Below are 19,748 nucleotides of genomic sequence, written 5' to 3'. Positions count from 1 at the left end.
GCTTGGGGTACATCTACCTTTTGCCAATTGTGGTGCTTCCTAGCTTGGGGAGTACTATTTTAAACCCTTTTGAGTTGACCTCAACTCACTTGCAATGGCCTCTCAGCTTGTGCATCATCAAGGTGGCTCCTCTTGAGCTTCTGTGATTTTCTACTGAACTACTGACTATTTCAAAACACTGTCTAGGCAGAGAGCATCAGAACCTTGAACTGGCCCATTGACTTTGGCTGTCCTGGCTCCCAAAAGGTCCCCTTCTGAACCTACTGGCTTTGGCAGCACGTGTTCCCTTTCAGGTTTTAATTGTTGAACGCTATTATTGCTGGGATAAAAGACTGCCTACATCCGTGAGAATCTAACTGTTTTACTACTTACAAAGTATGTTCTGATCTGATTTCAACTTTTCCCTCCTTAAATCTCAATGTTGTAATGGTGATCACAAATAAGTGATCAATACTGACCTCAAATGAGAGCACTCCGTGTGCTGGAATATGTATAACATAAGAAAAGTTACTCACCTACTTTATTGCTCTTTTTGAACTGAATCCTAACTTTGGGATTAATGTTACTATTAGTTGCTTCTTATAAAGATTGTCCAATTATTCTTGTGTGTATATATAAATAAATACGTATACTATAACTTTAAGTGTGTTAGTGTTCACTTGGATACCTGTATTGACTAATTTCACTCTACTAACTTGTGTAGTACAGGCCCATCTTAAAGGTGGGTTACCTAATACCAAGAGATAAGTCTTGTAAAGGCCCACACCGGTTGGACTCTACAAATTCTTACATAACACGCACCACTATGACTTTATATAACAAAGTAGGAATTTTACTTTAGAATTTGCATCAAAGTAACAATGAAAGCAATCACATTGCAACCAACCTCTTGACGCTCAATATCCATGTTCCAAACTACAATCCCCCCATCGGCGCTACATGAGATGAGCTGTCGCGTATGAGGAGCATATGAAATAGACTGGATTTTATCACTGTGGAGAAAAAAGAAAAAAAAAGGAATGCCCATCAGTACACAATGATTAAGAGTTGAAAAATTGAGCCTTGTTAAACATCTGCTCATTGCTTCAGTCATTAATTATGAAGATGATAAAGTTATCTGAGAAGGCTTAAACATTTACTCTGTTAGAGCACAGCCGGAGTCATTGTATAAATTGCAAACTCCATAGTCCGCTGCACCACAATCATTTAAAATAAATATATTTTTTTTCCTTTTAAGAAATAGTACTTCGGATTAATGTATCATCCTCAATACTACTTTTTCTTCTACTCTAATCAGCAAGAGGTCCAGCCTATTCAATTTTGAATTGCTAGGAATGTCCTTTCCATTTTTTGCAAGACATCAATGGCAGAAAGCCTAGCAAAGGATAAAGAGAGGGGGCATGATGGGCAGTTACATATTTACAAAATGTGTAATTGTGTTTGATTTAGTTAAGTACTAAGCTATAAAGTGTCTACTTGAGTCAATGACCAAAACGGGGCCATAAGGGGATCATGAGGCCATGCTTATTTAAAGTAAAGTTAAAGAAACAGCTTCTGGGAAACTACTATTGCAAATCTGGATACAGAAAAGGTCCACAAGGTGCCTGTGGAAGTTTGCATGGAGATGATGGGAGCCTTTCAATGTTTCATTAATGGAATAACATTCATTAGGAAAGCAAAATCTGCATTGGCCCTTTTAGAATGGGATTCCGTCTAGGGTTTCTCTGAAATAATGTTGTAAGGCCCAGAACTCTCATGTTATTGGAGGACTGGCCATAATAGTGGACATGCACTAACATGTTGAAGTACCTTCTATTCATACTCAAACTTATGTTGAAAAAGCCTTTGGAAAAATCATAACATGCACTCTTTACTAATCATTGTGGGAATTGTGTGCGTTTAGTAAGAATTCCAAGCAGTTTTTTAAAAGATTTAATGTGATATCGTTTTAACATAAAACTTTACACATAATAAAATTTACAAAATATAAATAGAAAAAATATAGTAAATTCATTCAATTATGCCATTTAAATTTGACATTCTTTTCATTAAAAGCGAAATCTTGAGTCAATATCATTATAGAATTAAGAATAAAATAACAATGACAAATACAAATAAAGAACAAGAAGAAAATTAAAACACATGGATTAGATACTTGATACAATATGTTCCAGTGCACTTTAAGATAATGTGTATACATCACACATAGGAAAAGAATACCTAACCAAGGGAACAAACACATAAGAAGAATACTTTAAAACCCTCCATCACATTCATATATCACCTAAATAACAAGAGAAGAATGATTTGTAGCATTCAGATGATACCTGGATACTACCATCAATGTGCCCTCGATCTTGTAACCAACATACCATAAAGAACAAATTCGCTATTCAGCAGAAATCAAATGCTTCTCAACCACCTTCCAAATCCTATACAAGGCCATATGGAGTCCCTTTTTATTGGTGCTGAGACATTGTTTCCAGAAAAGGGGCTCCTTCATCGTATCCAATTGATGTACATATTTACCTAAATAGTATGTGTAAAAAGGGCCAAGGCATGGGCACTCAGTCAATACATGCTTTGCTGTCTCTTGATGGTCTTTATTGAGACAGATATGGCAAAAGTGCTCTGATACTGCAACAGAAAGGGCCGAGCCCCTCCCACTCAACACCGGTAGCCAATTCATCCGTAGTAACAGTATAAATCTTCTCAAATAGCAAGAAGGGCTTTGGTTTAAGTAGGGTTGAGCTTTCTTAAATGTATATAAGACATCAGATTTGAACATATAACGTTTTAGTAGGCCCAGGTGCAATAGGTTTTCATTCCAATCCCATAGGTCGATACGGTTTCCTAATGAGTGCCTCATACCGCCGAGATCTTCCCCCCCATTTAGGAATCCACCCAAGAGCATGAAAAAGGCCGCTCATACTTTTACTGAAGGGGGACCTCTCCTGTATTCTGCACTCGGCAAGTGCCATACTTGTCAACAGCGGGTTGGAAGGGCCATTCAACATCTTTATATACATTAGGGCTCTCTTTTTTAGCACCAATGATTTTAATGACAGTTCTTTTTTAATTATTGTTTTAGTGGTTTCCTAGGAAAATAAACCTTTAACATTTCACATTTCACTTTTAACATTCCTCAAGTTTCTATTTCCTGCATGACATAACCTTCTTGAAAGGGATTCAAATTTCAGTCCCGTTTATCATGATCTTATGATTTAACTTGCAACCTCCAACTTCTGGAAAACCACCTCAATGAATTTTAGCCCCGCCAGAGTTAGGCCTATTTTCTCCGCCATCAGGATTCGTTCCCACCAGTCTTCTCCTGATAGCATATTACCTAGTTCAAACTGGTCTCCTAGGAACTTTGTTTTTAGCTCTGTAAGGGATTTACATGACAGCATGAGAATTTGAATGGATTCAGTCACCTCCAGCTCATTACAGAATCTACAACCGGCGTCCTGTCTTTGGATCTGCTTTCTAGCCAACATCAGTTCTCTCGAGGATAGGATTTTCAATCTGCATCGCATTAATAGGTCTCTGTAATGGGTAGATGGACATTTTATCACATATCTCAGTATATGATTTAGTTCTTTTCGTTCCCATATCATGCTCGGGCGTAGTTTGTTTTTGCTTCTTGAATCCAAAGTTTCCATCGAGTCAATCTCTTGCCGTCTCTTTTTAACCTTATTTGGGTTTGCAATCAGCCAATCCATGGGGATATCACAAGCCTCCAGGTATTCCTTACAGATTAGCTTCCATCGTCCCAGCCTTATATCTTGCGTCTCCGTTTTACTCAGAAAGTCAAATGGCACACGGCCAGTCTCCATCACACATTTCCTTTATAGAGAGATGGTTTTCCAGAGCACCATCGATGTCCTAGATTGGAGCCTTAACAAGTGCCTTATTGCGTTTCCTGGTAAGGCATTCGGCAGTTTTAGCACCTTCCTCCAGAAGGATCCTTCAAGGATTCCTCACACTTTCCAAGAAATATTTAAGAGTGATTCCGCCCCATAAATCAGCATAGGTACTACCTTTTGTTTGTAAAAGGTAATGATAGTTATCATTGAGAATCTTCCATATTGTTGATGTATAGCTTTCCCCTGGTTTATTAGTTTCATGAGTTTGTCTTTTATCATCAGATATGGACCTTTTTCATGTATGTTTTTATTAATCAGGACTCCCAGGTAGATGATGGTGTTCACAATTTCCAGATTTTGATTGTCGATAATCCAGTTAAATAATACTTTCTCTTTACTTCGGGTTGAAGTCATTATCAAAAATGTTTATTTCCCCACATTCGCCTTCATCCCATTTTCTTTTAGATAGCCATTAAACGCATCCAGTCTTCTTTGCAGGCCGAGTGCCGTCTGTCAATAAAGACCAGATCATCAGCGTAGAGTATCCATGGAATCACTCCTGCTTTCATTCTCGGCAGGAAGGCTCTGATGTTCCTTTGGGAATCATTTAAGTTCAACATATAGAGGCTAAAAAAAACAGCGCTAGTGAGCAACCTTGTTTTATGCCCACATATGTTTATTTTCCTTGAGAGTGATCCATCCTCCGACAACCTCACCTGTATAGAGGTATCTGTGTACAGGGCTTGCATGGCTTCTAATAGGTCAGCGGGGCAATTCTACTGCCTCAATTTTTCCCACAAGCGTTCGTGGTTTACATCGTTGAACGATTGTTCCAGATCTATAAATGCGAGGTAGATCTTTGTATTTGTTTTCAGTGCTCTTTGTTTTAATACGTTCATGATAAATAAATTTAGCGATGTTCCGACCCCACTTATAAAGCGGGTTTGCCTAGGATCTAATAGCTCTGCCTATGCCGCCCATTTCTTCAGGTCTCTCAACAAAATAGAGGCAAACAGTTTGCCTACAGTGTCTATTAAGGAAATAGGCCTATAGTTTCTGGGGTCCCCACAATCTCCTTTTTTGTAGACCGGCACTACAATTGCCTCTCTCCATGATGCTGGTATTGTCTGGGTCTACAACATTTGGGCAAATAGTAGTGTAATCAGATCACCCCAACCTTCCTCATTCATCTTTAAAGTTTGATTTGAGAAGCCGTCGGGGCCGGCCGCCCTTGAGGAACTCAATTTCCCAAACAGCATTCGTACATCCGTACCGTCAAATTCAAATGTCCAGAAAGTATTAGTTCTTCGTGTCCGAACTTTGTTGCCTTCTTGTTTTTTACTGAAGAGAGCTGTGTAATGGTCTATCCAATGTTCCTCTTGATACCTGTCCCATCATAAAGGCAGATTGAAAGTTGCCTCCATTGTTGATTATGTCCCATACATCTCTGGCAATATTTGGACATACTGCTCTGAGCATTTTTTCCGCATCACCTTGGGCACGTTTTGCCCTCGTAGCTAGCATTCAGTTCTTGTAGCCTTGTTTACATTTTCTTATTTTTTCTAAGTTATTTGTGCTGATTTCTTTCTTCAACTTTCAGTTTGGCTCTATATTCTTTCGTTTTGACTACCAGGTCCTTGTCATATGCATGCCACCTGACCTGGTCATAGATACCTTGCCTCCCATCTCTTCTGTTACTACAAACTCTTTTTAGTAACCATCCATATTCAACCACCTCATTTTTTTCCACATAACCTTTGCATCTGTTTGCCAGCTTTAGAATTTCTGTTTGCTTTATTCTTAACTTGCTTTTTCCCCAGGATACTTCCACTGGTTCCATTTTTGTTCTTTCTACCCCCCTCATTGAAATTTCCAAAGTAATGTCCAACAGGTCATGGTCGCTTTTTTTTTTGTCTCACTTCAAAATTCTTTATTAGCAAAAGGGTGTTCTCGGATACAAAGCAGTAGTCTATGTAGGATCGGTTTGGACCTCTCCCCTATGTACTAGCTCCATGTCGGAATCCTCTTGTCAGACCATTTAACATCCTCAAATCTTGCAATTCCGTTTCCTTCACCCATTTTAGTGCTCTCCCTTCCAGTCGAGAGTCTTGGATTCTATCGTCGAGACATCCACCTCTTCCATTATGGATTTGATGTATTTACTGGTTTCACACATGTTAACACTCCAGTACCTATTAATTAATAGGATCTTAAATTCCTGTTTCTCTATCCACTTGCTCATCTTTATTATTTGCACAAAGGGGTTTATCCCTATCGAGTGTTCCAAGACCTTCACCCCACTATCAAGTCTTAATCATGATCATGAGCCCAGAAAAAGGTTTTCCAGTTGCCCATTTCCTTGCTGGATTCAGGTATATTTCATACCCTTCCCACATCAGTTTATTTCTGATCCAAGTTTCCTCTAGACACACTACTTCGTACTGTCCCAGAGGACCCGCTTTTCCTGTAAATAGTGATTTAAAACCTCTGGTGTTCCATGAGACTTCGGCCCGGGAGGAAGGCATTGCCAGATCCCCTGAGGATGCGAGTCAGGCACTTGATGCTTGGAAGGCCCTCACAGGGGCTCTGTTCCACCCCTCCAATGACGACAAACCCCCTTGAATGATTCACCCCTGTGCTTACTGACCTATTCATCACAAGACACCTGAATGGACCACCGCCTAAATATACCCGGTCCCCCCCTTCTTTTGGACTCCTTCCTTTCCCTTCCCATGTTGACCCTCTCAAAATGAACTATTTATCGACCACTTGGAGACAATTACTGTTGTTATTGTTAAATGCTTCATGTTGAAGTTGTTTATTGTTCATTAAATGACTGGTTTATATGGACAAATTTATTCTATGCCGCAGTTGGCACCCACTGCCACACTGCTGTTGTGCCTATAATAAAAGCCAATAAAGAAATTTAAAAATAAATAAAACCTCTGGTGTTCCATGATGCGAGGCTGAGCCATTCAGGCTTCTCCTGTCCTTCACGCTATTATTTTTTGTCAGAGAGTGCTCCTGCCATCCAAGGCCAATCTTGGTATTTACCCCCCTCTTGTTTTGATGTGCCTTTGTTTTCTTGAATTATCATCAAAAGAGAATTTTAGTACTTTGCCCTGATGCTCTGGGGGGTAGGTGGGTACATTTGTTTTTTTGTTTTTCAGCTTCACTTGTCTCCAGGTGTTTCCTGCTTTTGATTTTTGTCCGGGCATCAACGCCTCCTTTTTGCTCTTGTTCCTTCTTGATCGGGCTGGATCTATTGTTTCCTCCTCCGGTTTTTCTGGCCGTTCCCCCTTCTTCCTGTACTTCTAGTGCTACTGTCCTGTTCCCACTCTTTCCTTCCATTCAACGAACTACTCGACTGCTCAGCAGTTCCACCTTGTCCCTTATATTCACTTAACTCATAACCTAGGAGTAGAAGTTTGTCTTTGGATTCCAATAATGTTTCTTTTATAATGCGTGACTTCAGATGTAACGTTACCCAATCCAGACTTTTTTCCTGTTACAAACTACTATAGTGATGTCATCAGATAAAACATCTCGCATTGCTGGAACCTGATGGAGAAGAATCATGACATTTTCTAGATTTAAAATCGTAATTTTAGCTCCTTTCACTATTTTCTCTAAGCGCACTTCATTCTTCTTCTCCTCCCCTCTTGACATCTTCCCATTTCCTACATCTTCCCTCTTTTTTCACGGATCAACCTTTATAGCACACTTTTCCCTTCTCTTCTCACTTCCATCTTCCTTTGGTCTAAAATCAATTTTTTTCACCAATGGAATTCCCCTTCTTTTTTCTTCCATCGTTTTAAAGTGCACATGTTTTTCAGTCTTTGGGCTTGGCTCACCTCAATATCTTTCTCCTGTCCCCTTTTTGCTGACGGAATTCTCTCCTTCCCCTTACGATCCCGAGGGAGATCTAAGGGAGGCTTGATTGTCATCTCTGTCACTTGTTCTTCAATCTCAGCCTATTCTGTGACGCTTAAATAGTCCCATTCTTCATCGTCGTTACTCCTATCCAGCAGATCAATCAAGTCACTAAGGCATGCTTCCGATACTGAGCTTTGTTCATCCCGTTCCTTTCCACTCTCTTTTGATCGTGCTGGGACTTCACTCAAGCGGAATTCCGCTTGATCCTTTGGTCATCATTTCCCTTCTTGGGCGCTTTGGACTTTGCGCTAATTCCAACCTCAAGGGAGTTCTTATATTCCTTAGGAATGCTCTGGAAACATTCAATTTAGTTTTCAATTTTTTTTTTATATTTTTCGTTTTTTGTCTCTCTCTTCTCCTTCTGACTCACTTGGGGCTCCTTGATAAGGTGGGTATTTTGTTTCTCACTAGGATGTACTGCCTGGAAGATTGAGAAATTGTTTTTGTGTATCCCCACTTTACCTTTCTTGGTTTGGCTATCACATCCTTCCATCACTTTCACCGTCGTTACCTCCAAAACCTTATTTCCTAGTCCTATATTAATCCTCAACATAGAGTCCTTCTCCACATTCCTTGCTTCACACTTGCTTCACACTTTCCTGCTGGATGATCCTCAATTAAGTAAACCTCTTCCTTCAAAGTGGGAACCAGACTTTTCTCCAGTGGGGGTTGATGAGTAGGTTCTTTTGTTTTTCCTTTGTGGCTCTATTCTTACTTGTCCACTTGCAGTCTGCTACTAATGCCTCCATTAATATGGCCTTGTCACTAGTTTCTCTTCTAGCCAAATCACAGTTTTGCCAGGCTGTGGATGTTTCTGCCTCCTTATCCAGTCTCCCCTCCATCTTTTCCAAAAGGTTCTCCTTTCTTATTTTCAAATGTGCCTTTTCATAGGCTACTGCCTGGTCCTGTATAGGAGGAGTTGATGGCCTCATACAACTTTATGAAGGGTGCAATTGAGATTGTCAGGGTTGCCATCATTGTGTTTTGAATGTAGGCAGCATCGTCAATTTTCACCTTTCTGGCTTTGTCGTTACTATTGTTTGTGACATCAACATTAAGGTCTGGGGGGTCGCAGCTTCCCTCCTAATAACTTGTCATAATGTCTTATAGGGGGGACTTCTAGCTTCATAACACGCCCCCCACCCCAACTCCTCATCTGTGCATCTTAGCGGATTCCCTTTCTCTTCCGATACAGTCCATCCCCACCTATGAGGTTCTGGAGTTCTCCAATCCTCTCTTGAGCTTTTGGATGGTCTATCTGCTATTTGTCACTCCAACTTCACCCGTCTCTCTGGAGAGGTTGTGATTTCATGATCAAGGGCTGCTATTTTCTTCTTTATAGCACTCAAGCTCTTTCTTTTTTCCCCGTGCTATCTTCCCTGTCAGGTCGGATAAGTCACGGATTAGTTTCTCTGCCAATGTTGAATTGCTTAGTTCAATCGAATAGTGTTTCCCTTAGTAGACCTTGAAACAGTCTTCTCCTAGTGCCGGTTGCTCCTCATTTTCAGATCTTCCATTTGACTTCAAGCCTGCCCCTTTAGGGGCATTATACCTCCCCCTCCTTAATGGTGATTCTTTTTTTTCGCCCTACTTCATCAAGTCTTTTTCGCCAAGATCAGGGTATTCGAATACCATCTTGTCCGCTCCCTGTGCTCCACTAATCTCCTGCTGCCACGACCGTTCCTGATTCCTCTATCCATTCCCCGCCTTGGCTTACTGGCACTGTGACTACCAGATCATCCATTTGCTTCAAATTGAGCCGGTATGGTGGGCTAATATTTGGTCGCTCTTCCTGCCACGAATCAAGACCACTTTGCATTTCACAGTTCTGAATCGGGTCTTGATTTAGTTAATGCAGACTACTGGGAGTGACTCTTTCTCCCAAATGCCTTTCCTTTGCTGTGCCGATTTGAGTGTCAGTCTCTTGATCCCTCTGGCTCCTCCCTTCATCCACTTCCCTCGAGTCACAGCGATCCATTCCTGTTGGCGGCGTACCATCGATTAATAATTCTGCCAGTTCCTCATCCATAATTGCATCTTCCAGCAGGTCATCAGCGTCTTTCTGCAAGAATTTACTTCTGGCTGCGTTTTAGGGGGAAGATTCTCGCCTCATTTGTAATATTTTCCTCCTCAAGAGGCTCCTCCCTATTCCCTTGCGGGTCAGGCAATTTGTACTGACAGCCCTTTTAGTCAGGGAAAGTGGACACTCCAAGGTCTGTACCACCGCTGCCCTCACACCTCCCATTTTCTGCATGCTGTAACTCGCTGGTGGGCTTTTCAACAGTCCTCCCCCGCTTTCGGCTATAGACTATTTCTTTCTCACCTGGTCATATGCACCTTTATTGCTACATAGTTCACTGGTGATTTTCGTCGCAGCCTGCTCACGGAGCTTGCCTTGGAGTTTCTGTGAACTCGGTTCCACATTCATACATCCCCGAAGGGGGGACGACACCATTATTGTACGTTGTCTCACCTGCAGTCTAGTCCTGGTGCCAGTCACCTCCCTGGAGCTCTGTGTAGACTCTGTCATCAGACTTTAGTTTGTCGTGCAGCTCCTCCCTTGATCCGCGATCACCCACTAACACCAGCCAACACCACTTTCGCTCCGCTTTGGCGGGGTAAGGTGTTTATAAGTGGTAATGTGATGCACTGGTCACACTGCAGCTCCTCCTCCAGGTAAATTAAAGGACCAGTGCTCTCTCCAGCCACCAGTCAACACCACTTGAGCACACCTTTCCATAATACCCAATTCCAGTCTTAATATCGCCATAGGTACACAACTGGGTAATCCCAATATCTTCCTCCAAAACCTGCCCTCCACCAGTTGGAGCCATTTCAGATCTATTCTAATAAGGGACTCCAATCAGTAGATCACTGCAGGGATCAGGCATTGGACATATAATTGTCTGGTACCCACCAGCGAATAATCTCCCCTTCTCTTGGAAAATTGCACAACCAGCGCAATCAGTTGCACAGTCTTCCTTTTGCGCATCTCAATGCAGGTACTGTAACCCATGGAAGAATCAAATTCAACCCCCAGGTACTTGTATTGGGGCACATAAGACCTTTCTATGGCCAGAACGTACAGACGAGGTCTAGAGACTTGTTTAGCAGAGAAAAAAAATCAGTGAAGTTTTATCTCTGTTAATCGTCAGGCCATTAGTATCCGCATAGGCCCAAAGTGCTTCTGTTTTACGCTGAATGCCACTGAAGGTATGATCTAGTAACACTAGATCATCCGCATAGGGCAGGACTGTGCAATGAGAATTAACAATTTTGGTAGGGCAATTATCAATTTCAAAAAGGCAGGGAGGTCAGACACAAATAGGTTATACAGCAGAGGTGCCGTCACACATCCCTGTTTTACACCACAGTTTTGAGCTACATGATCAGTCATATATCCCTGGGTGTCCAATCTCATGGATACAGTGTTATTTTTATGAAGCAGCTTTAAATACACAATTCCAGGAGGGCAGCCCAAAAGCTCCACCTTGTACCAAAATCGCTCCCTGCATACAATGTCGAAAGCAGCTTTGAAATATATGAATAATGCATACAGCGGAAGACTATTAGAGCTTTGCGCGTGGGTAATCGGAGAATCCATTAAAAGTAGATGATGAGCGGTGGAGTAGTCAGCTCTGAGCCCACACTGGAATGGATCCAAAATGCCCTTACGTTCCACCCATACACGCAATTTATTCAGGAGTAATCACGCAAACAGCTTCCCAGAGCAATCTAGCATGGAAAGTAGGCGATAATTACTAGAATCGGCTCTGTTGCCCGTCTAACACTGGAATCAAAATGGCCATTTGTCAAGAGCCCATATTTCCCTCCAAGAGAAACTTCTCGAACAAAATGTTTAATAAGGAGGATCAGAAAGGAGGGTTGTTCTTCAGGACTACATTTGCCAGTCCATTAGGACCCGGAGCCCTTTAGCACTTAAGATTCTTGATTTTATTGGCTATGATTTCAGTGTTTGCAACAAAAGGAGGGCAAATAGGTTTAAACTCTGCCCGTACAGGCTGAGAAATATGACGTGAGGAGTTGGGATTGGCCAAGAAGGAGACCCACACCTGTGTCCCTATCAGGTTAACTATGGGGAGCTTCCTACTCCCTTTTGCCTCACACAGAAGGGCCCAGATACAACGGGAATTTCCTCTGCACAGTGTGGTCAACATCTGTTGCCACAAGGTATCTCTACCAGAGCACCGCCACTACTTGAGCTAATTTCGATAAGAATTTGTAAGCCTCTTTACTTCCTGTAAATACTCAGCCAGCGAAGATTTGCCAATCTGATTTTCCGGAGATCACCACGTAGTTTAGGTTTCGCATCTCTTGTGGTTTTATCATAAGTCATATGAAACTTATGATCTCTCGCTGTCATTCGGATTTTAGATGTAGCATGACACCGTAAGAAAAACAGCATCCATCCCTCAATGTCATCCAGGGACATGTTTTGCAAGGCCTGACATTCAGGGGGTGGGGGAGGAGAGGGCGACGTCATGTGGAACATGGCTCTTTTAGCCTTGCTAATGTTTTTCTCGGATTATACAATCCGACTGGCAGAGTGATTAATCAGCAGGTCCCCGACAGGATTTACAGGGGTACTGATGTCGGGGCTGCTGAAACTAAGAAAAAAAGAGCATTGTGGTCGCTCCAGGTATTATGGCTAACTTGGAAGTCCACCACCCTCAGGGCTTCCTCATAGCTAGCAAAAATGTAGTCCAGAGTGGCGGCAGTCTTGGCCCTCCTCCAAGTATACTCCCCCGGGCAATCACTTTTAGTGCAGCCATTTAGTATCTCCAATTCCCAGCAATCAAAAAAATTCAGCCAGTAAGCGCCCTCCCGGTCTGAATTATTTTGCTTCATGACACTTTTAGCTAATAATTCAGGGTTTTTTGAGGTTCCCACACCACCAGTAAAGTGGTAATTACAGTCACCACCAAAAATAATTATATAATAGCACAGTAATCAGAGTGACTGAATCTAAATAACTTCATAGTATTAGTACTACGTGAAAAAAAGACATGGTTTTAAAATGCTATCAGGGTCAAGAGAGAGTATTTAGACCCCGTATTTATTAATGTAAAACAGTATAGTAAGAAAAAGAAAACAGGACACCTTCTACTTATATGACTCTGTACGGAATACACAAAAATCTAGTCCAGTCATCTTGACTGCAATTGGATAATGATATGCATGATTCTTCCCTTACAACATTTAGGGAATTCACTACATAGATAACATGTAAGTACAATCAATAACATAACTGTGCACAATTGTCAGTGTTGGTAGTGGACACTGGTTCAAAGAATTGTTTGTTGACACTACTGTGTTTCGGCCAAAGTGATCAGCCTTCTAATGTAGCTGGAGTGTGGTGGCCTTCATCAGGACTGAGGAACAGGTTTGAGAGAGAGAGGGCGTCCTGTTGATCTCTGTCAAAACAATGACAAGAGATGCATGGACCAGAAGGTATTTAGGTTCAGAATCAATTGTAGTTAATTAAAGAAGCTGATTAATGCTGACTTTTTTTTTTAAAGCAGTGATGATGTCCAATGGAACATATCACTAGGCTTACCCTGTGATAGGTATCGCTACAGTGAAAGCTGATCCCCCTTTTCTAAATGCAGGAGATTTTGTCCACAGGATTCTGTGGTGACGGGTATGTCCGAGTTCCTTTGGAGAGACAAAAGGGGTACCCGAAAGACTATTAGTCTAGTGTTGGGTCTAAGTGCTAATACCCAAACAATATGGTAATTAATATTGTGTAGTAACTCTTAGCACAATAGCGTGTTCACTGTGCTTGTGATCTCTGGCTCTCATGGATGTGCCGGTGGAACCGGCTGATCTTCTGGGTCTGGTAACAGAGCGGGCTGTGGATTGAATGAGGGGGGTGTGTTAAAATCTCCTCTCAGTGACTACTCAGATTAATAAGTATACTACCCGGGCATAAAATGCTGGCACTTGCTTTGGGCTGAGCGTGGACGTTACATTAGTGTTTTGGCGTCTAAACAGCAGAACACAAAACTACTAGAGCACCAAATGCATGCAGGCCCATTGTGAGAGTGGGCTGCGCGCTAAGACTTAATGGGAAATTGGTAAATGAGTGAAAGCACTGAGGTCTGTGGTCGTCGTTTACCACTAATGTGTGCATGTTAGATCATGGTGGGTTTGTAGGCTAAACTGCGAGAGTGCGTGTGTTTGTTAACGGGAAAGTAAAATAAAAAAATTGAATTAGCTCGATGGCCCGTGATAGTGGCGTGAGGTGGCTGGGTGAAAATGCCTGTGCCCGTGTACTGGAGAGTAAACCAGTGTCGGCTTACCGTTCGGAGCAGCGAAGGCTCGAAGGCAGTGGAGCAGCTGCTTCTCAGTCAGCCGCGGACGTCTCAGTGTATCCGTGTGGTTCGCGTTGCCATGCAGTGTTGCCTAGGCAACCACTGCTTTTAAAACACACTGGGGCCATTTTGGAAATGCTTTATGGTAGCAGCGTCATGCTGCCATGGCAATGCTCCTTGGCGGCCTAGCCTGTTAAAAAATGCATGAGTCACAGCAAAATCAACTATTCGTCTGGGCCTGGGGTGTACTGCAGAAAAATGGGGTGAAAGGAGTGCATTGTAGTCCCCCATTGAAGCCGTGTGGGGTGTGCATAGCCGTACACTGTGATGGTGCCTGTTTCCCCACCTACAGAAAATATTACATTTTTTGCGTGACACATCAACATTGTTTGAACACACTGGGTTTCATACATTAGTCACACTATCGTAGAGTGGACTGCAATCAAACATCTTTTTAAATCGATGAATATATACTAAGAGAACATGTTCTAAACATGTTATGGAAATGGTGATGCAATGATAAAACTTTTCTTCATGACATAGTGCACGGCAAAGCTGGTACAAGTTGCATAAAATTACCATAGACTGATTTACACGTTTTGAGAGACACAATTGTTATTTGGAGCGCAAGAATAGCTATGGTGTGACATTTCTACATGATTTCTGTTATTCGAAGCGCAGCAGTAGCTCTGATGTTACATTTCTGCATGATTTTGTGCACGGCGGTACCAGTTGCATATAATACCCAGAAAAAGGGGTTATAATGTTATGTTTAGCAAGAGACACCATTGTTGGTCAAGGGGCTAATCATGCTGAGCTGTAGCAACGCATTGTTTTCGCTACGTTCAACTGGAAAAAACATGCCTAAACTATCCTACTGTGGGTCTACCAAAATGCTGATGATACTCTGGCATCCATATTGATTGTGTTACAAAATGTGTCTCAGTGTAATAATGATGATGGAGAACTTAGTAATCAAGGGTGCCAGAAATGTTTCCACTCAACAGTGATATTTAAGCCTTTTTTCACTGTATTAAGTCTGTGCACCCAATGTTGTTACAGTTGTGCTAGGGCCTTGTTAATGTCTCCCCCTCGTCTTTGCGGGGTAATCTGTTGGAGTATCGACCATCTAAGGTCGTTGTTGGAATGTCCCATTTTGGTATAGTGTTCAGCTAGCGGCTTGTCCGGTATTTTGTTTTTAATGCATGATCAGTGTTCAGATATTCTCTGTTTAATGGCTCTGGTGGTTTTGCCAACCTATAGAAGCTTGCACGGGCATTATATAGTGTAGATGACAAACTTGCTGTTGCAGTTGTTGTGCGTCATCAATTGCCATCGAAAGTTATTGTGGTGGAATGTCTTGGCTGTCTCTGTGAAGGCACAGGCGACGCACTGATCGCATTTGTAATGGACTCTCACCGCAGGCAAGTTCCACAGAGTGTTGTGTTCCATCGTAGTTTCAATGTATGTGTACCAATGTATCTCTGGGGTTTCGATTCACTTTAAAGGCGAAGACCGTTTTTTTGATAAGGTGCCAATTTTTGTTGACCACGCTTTTGATGATATTACTAAGTGGGCTGTATGTGGTGACACATACTAACCGGTATAGGGTTTTATTTGTCTTAAGAGCGAGGCATACATCTTTGTCCATATTGGCTGCTCTTTTTCATGCATTCCTGATAGACTTTTTTGGATAGCCTCTACTTAGGAGCCTGGATTGTAAATCATTGGCGTGCATCCCAAATTTGTCTCTGTTTCTACAGTTCCTCCTGATCCTCAGGAATTGCCCGGACGGCAAGTTGTATTTCAATCCTTGTGGCTGGTAGCTTGAGAAATGTAACAAGCTGTTTCGGTCAGTGGGTTTCCGATATAGTTCAGTCTTGAGGGTGTATCCTGACCTGTAGATGTGCAGGTCTAAAAAGTGGATTGATTGGTAATCCCACTGAATGGTGAAGTGGATATGGTCATTCTGTTTGTTAAGCCAATGGTGGAAAATGGCAAAGTCTTCGTTCGACCCTCACCATATCAGCAGGACAGTGTTGATATATCTGCACCAGAGCACGATATTGGCCTTGTGAGGGTTTTCGTTGGAGGTAATGTAGTCTGCCTCGTATTGTGCCATATACAGATTGGCAACATCGGGGGCAAAAGTGGCACCCATGCTTACTCCATAGGTCTGCTTGTAGAGTTGGTCTTTAAAGAGGAAAAGGTTTTCGGACATTGCCAATCTAACACATTCGAGAATGAAACTAGTAGGGGGGGGATGTGGTGTCTGTTCTTTTTTCCAAACATGTCTTCAAAGCTTCCGAGCCTTCTTGCTGAGGGATGGAAGTATGATGCTTCAACATCCATGGTGACAAAGATGCATTTGCTTGGTAGTTTCACCTTGTCTAGAACCTGTATTGTGTCGGTGGAGTCCTTGATATATGAGTCCATCAGCCCCAATAACTGTTTTAGGAAAAAGTTGGCGTAGAGAGAGGGGTTCCAACAGGGAGTCACAGGCAAACACTATTGGTCATCCCGGAGGTTTTGTGGCATTTTTATGACTCTTTGGGAGGGTATAACACGCTGGTGTCCTGGGATGTAGTTTATTCAGGAAGTGACTTTCGAATTCGCAAATCCATCCTTGGTTCTCTGCGTGTTTAGTCATGCTACTAATTTCATGCTGCAGCCTCTTGGTTGGATCCTAGTCGAGCTTTTTGTAGGCTTCTGTATCTGATGAGAGGCAAGGAACAAGTTACTTACCTGTAACTGTTGTTCTCCAGCATGGGTCTGGCATGGATTCACATGCTCATGAATATTCCCCGTCGTCAGGCTGGGAATCCTCGGTAAAGAAAAATCAGTATCAGTTTAGTTTCTGATCTGTCTTTCGTAGTAGTAACCAATCACTGATCTCTGCGTCATACTGACCACAGCCAATGACTGCCATCTCCCTAAGCCCCGCCTCTGGCAGCCATCTTCAGATTTGGTAGCACGTGAAGTGGCAGTATGACCAAGTGAAGAGCCGCAGAGGGGTAGGCGGGAGGGTTCGCATGTGAATCCATGTCAGACCCATGCTGGAGAACAGTTACAGGTAAGTAACTTGTTCCTTCTCCAGCATGGGGTCTGGCATGGATTCACATGCTCATAAATAAAAGAATACATAGCAGTACACACATGCACAACCACGGGAGGTGGCAACAGGCTCAACATTAAGCAATACAACAACTCAACATTAAGCATCTCTTACCTTCTCACCAGGCTCACCTTAGGCGAACAGGTTGCGCAGCACTGCTTGGCCGACCCTGGACTCCTCCCTGGAATCCCGGTCGACGCAGTAGAATTTCGTGAAGGTGTGCGTCGACCTCCACGTAGCAGCCCTGCAGATGTCCAGCAGGGGCACACCAGATAGGAACATCGTGGTAGCTGCGATCACTCTGGTGGAATGGGCTCTCAGACGGCCGGGCAGCGGTCGGTTTGCCAACCGATGACAGTACATGATACAGCCTGAGGCCCATCTGGAAATGGAAGCCTTTGAGAGAGCCTTCCCCTGATTGACAGGTCCAAAGTTCACAAAAAGTTGTGACGTCTTCCGAAAACTCTTTGTGCGGTCCACGTAGAACTTCAGCGCTCTAGCCACATCCAGCGAGTGCAAAGTCCTTTCAGCCGGCGACGAAGGCTACGGGAAGAAAACAGGCAACACCAAGGGTTCGTTGAGGTGGAAGTCCGACGGCACCTTGGGCATGAAGGAGGGGTGCGTCCTGAGCACTATCCTCGTGTCGTGAAAAGTCAAGTACGGGGGCTTGCAGGAAAGGGCCTGGATCTCTCCCACCCGTCGTGCGCAGGTGATGGCCACAAGAAACACTGTTTTCCACGACAAGAACTTCAACGTAGCTGAGTGCAGAGGCTCGAACGAAGGTCCCATGAGCTTGGTCAGCACCACGTTGAGCTCCCACGCCGGGGCCGGAGCCTTCACCGACAGGAACAATCTGAACAGTCCCTTCATGAATTCTTTCACCAGACGATGAGACCACAAAGACGTCCGTCCCGTGGTTCTAGTGTATCGGGAGATCGCAGCAAGATGATTCTTGATGGAAGCGTGCGCCAGTCCAGCCTTGGCCAGCGTCAGTAGGTACGGCAGTAGTTGAGGAGCCGTAATCCGTAGAGGGTTAATCTTCTGTGCGTGGCACCAGACAGAGAACCTCTTCCATTTGTGTCCGTAGCATTTAAGAGTTGAGGACGCCCTGGCCTTTGCAAGAACCTCTCTGCAGTCGGCCGGTATGTCGTAACCTCCAAACTCTAACGCTGCAGGAGCCAGGCCTGCAAGCTCAGCGACTTCGGGTCGTGATGGAGGATGGCGCCTCCTTCCCTGGAGAGAAGATCCGCGTCCACTGGCAGCTTGATTGACGGGGACGCTGACAAGTCCAGAAGGTCCGGGAACCATATCTGCCTCGGCCACGCAGGTGCGACGAGGATCATCCTGCACCGTGACCTCTTGAGCTGGTTGATGAGCCGGATCAGCAACAGCAATGGAGGGAACGCGTATAGAAACAGGCCCTCCCAGGGGAAAGAGAAAGCATCGCCCATGCTCCTCGGCTGGGGAAACCTGCTGGCGAACCTTCGGCACTTGGAGTTTGTCGCCGTCGCGAACAGATCGATCTGGGGTGTGCCCCACCGTCGGAAGAGGCGGTCCACTAGATACGGTCGTAGTTCCCACTCGTGACACGAGCACAGCTCTCTGCTGAGCGAGTCGGCGATGGTGTTTTTTATTCCTGCCAGATGAAACGGCACCAGAAACATCCCTTGGGCGACGGCCCAATGCCACAGATCCTGCGCCTCCTTGGACAGGGCTGGGGATCTGGTACCGCCCTGCTTCCTGATGTAGAACATGGTGGTGGTGTTGTCGGTGAAGATCCTCACCACCTTGCCCTTGAGGGACGGAAGAAAGGACCTGAGGGCCCAAAACACTGCACGGAGCTCCAGGACGTTGATATGGAGGGACTTCTCCGTCGGAAGCCAAAGGCCTCTCGAGTGCAGATTTTCGGTGTGCGCTCCCCACCCTTCCAGGGAGGCATCCGTGGTCACCGTCTTCTGGTGGCCCGGGGTCTGGAAGTCCATGCCCGCCGTCAGATGCGCGCGGGTGCCCCACCATCGGATTGCTCGTCAGAAACTCTCATCGAGTGTGATCCTGTCCTCGAAGCTGCCCGTCGTCTGGATCAAGCGAGCGTCCAGGAACTCCTGTAACGGGCGCATCCTAAGCCTGCACAGGCGGATGAGATAAATGCAAGAAGACATCATTCTGAGGAGGGATTTGATGGACTTCACCCTGGCCGCGTCCGCAACCAGCATCCGCTGCACCTTGCCCAAGATGGCCCTCGTCCTTTCCTCCGACAGAGAGGCCAGAAGCGCCACTGTGTCGAGTTTCGCTCCCAGAAACAGTGCGTCTTGCGCGGGCACCAGGTGGGACTTGGCGTAGTTTATGGAGAATCCCAGGTCCTTGAGTAGTTGGACGGTCCTCGCCGTGTGCTCCGCGGCGAGCTCCCTTGTCTTTGCTCGGATGAGCCAGTCGTCCAGGTAGGGGTAGACGTGGATCCCCTCCAGGCGCAGCCGCGCCGCCACCGGTGCGAGGCAC

At 44.3% G+C, this 19,748-nt stretch overlaps 1 protein-coding gene across 2 annotated transcripts in view; it reads right to left on the bottom strand.

Moving 5' to 3' along the window:
- The window catches only part of WDFY2 (WD repeat and FYVE domain containing 2), a 1,061,998-nt gene that overhangs the window by 323,766 nt on the left and 718,484 nt on the right, over positions 1 to 19,748 (bottom strand). For both annotated transcript variants that reach the window (XM_069640687.1, XM_069640686.1), the window contains exon 8: positions 887 to 992. In XM_069640687.1, the coding sequence (XP_069496788.1) occupies positions 887 to 992 (106 nt within the window). The remainder of the gene's footprint in view (positions 1 to 886; positions 993 to 19,748) is intronic.

The sequence above is a fragment of the Ambystoma mexicanum genome, chromosome 7q (genome assembly GCF_040938575.1).
Source record: "Ambystoma mexicanum isolate Mex_15411 chromosome 7q, UKY_AmexF1_1, whole genome shotgun sequence".
Taxonomy (NCBI): Eukaryota; Metazoa; Chordata; class Amphibia; order Caudata; family Ambystomatidae; genus Ambystoma; species Ambystoma mexicanum.
The sequence above is the reverse complement of the archived record's forward strand: the minus strand, read 5'-3'. Positions and strand labels throughout refer to the sequence as shown.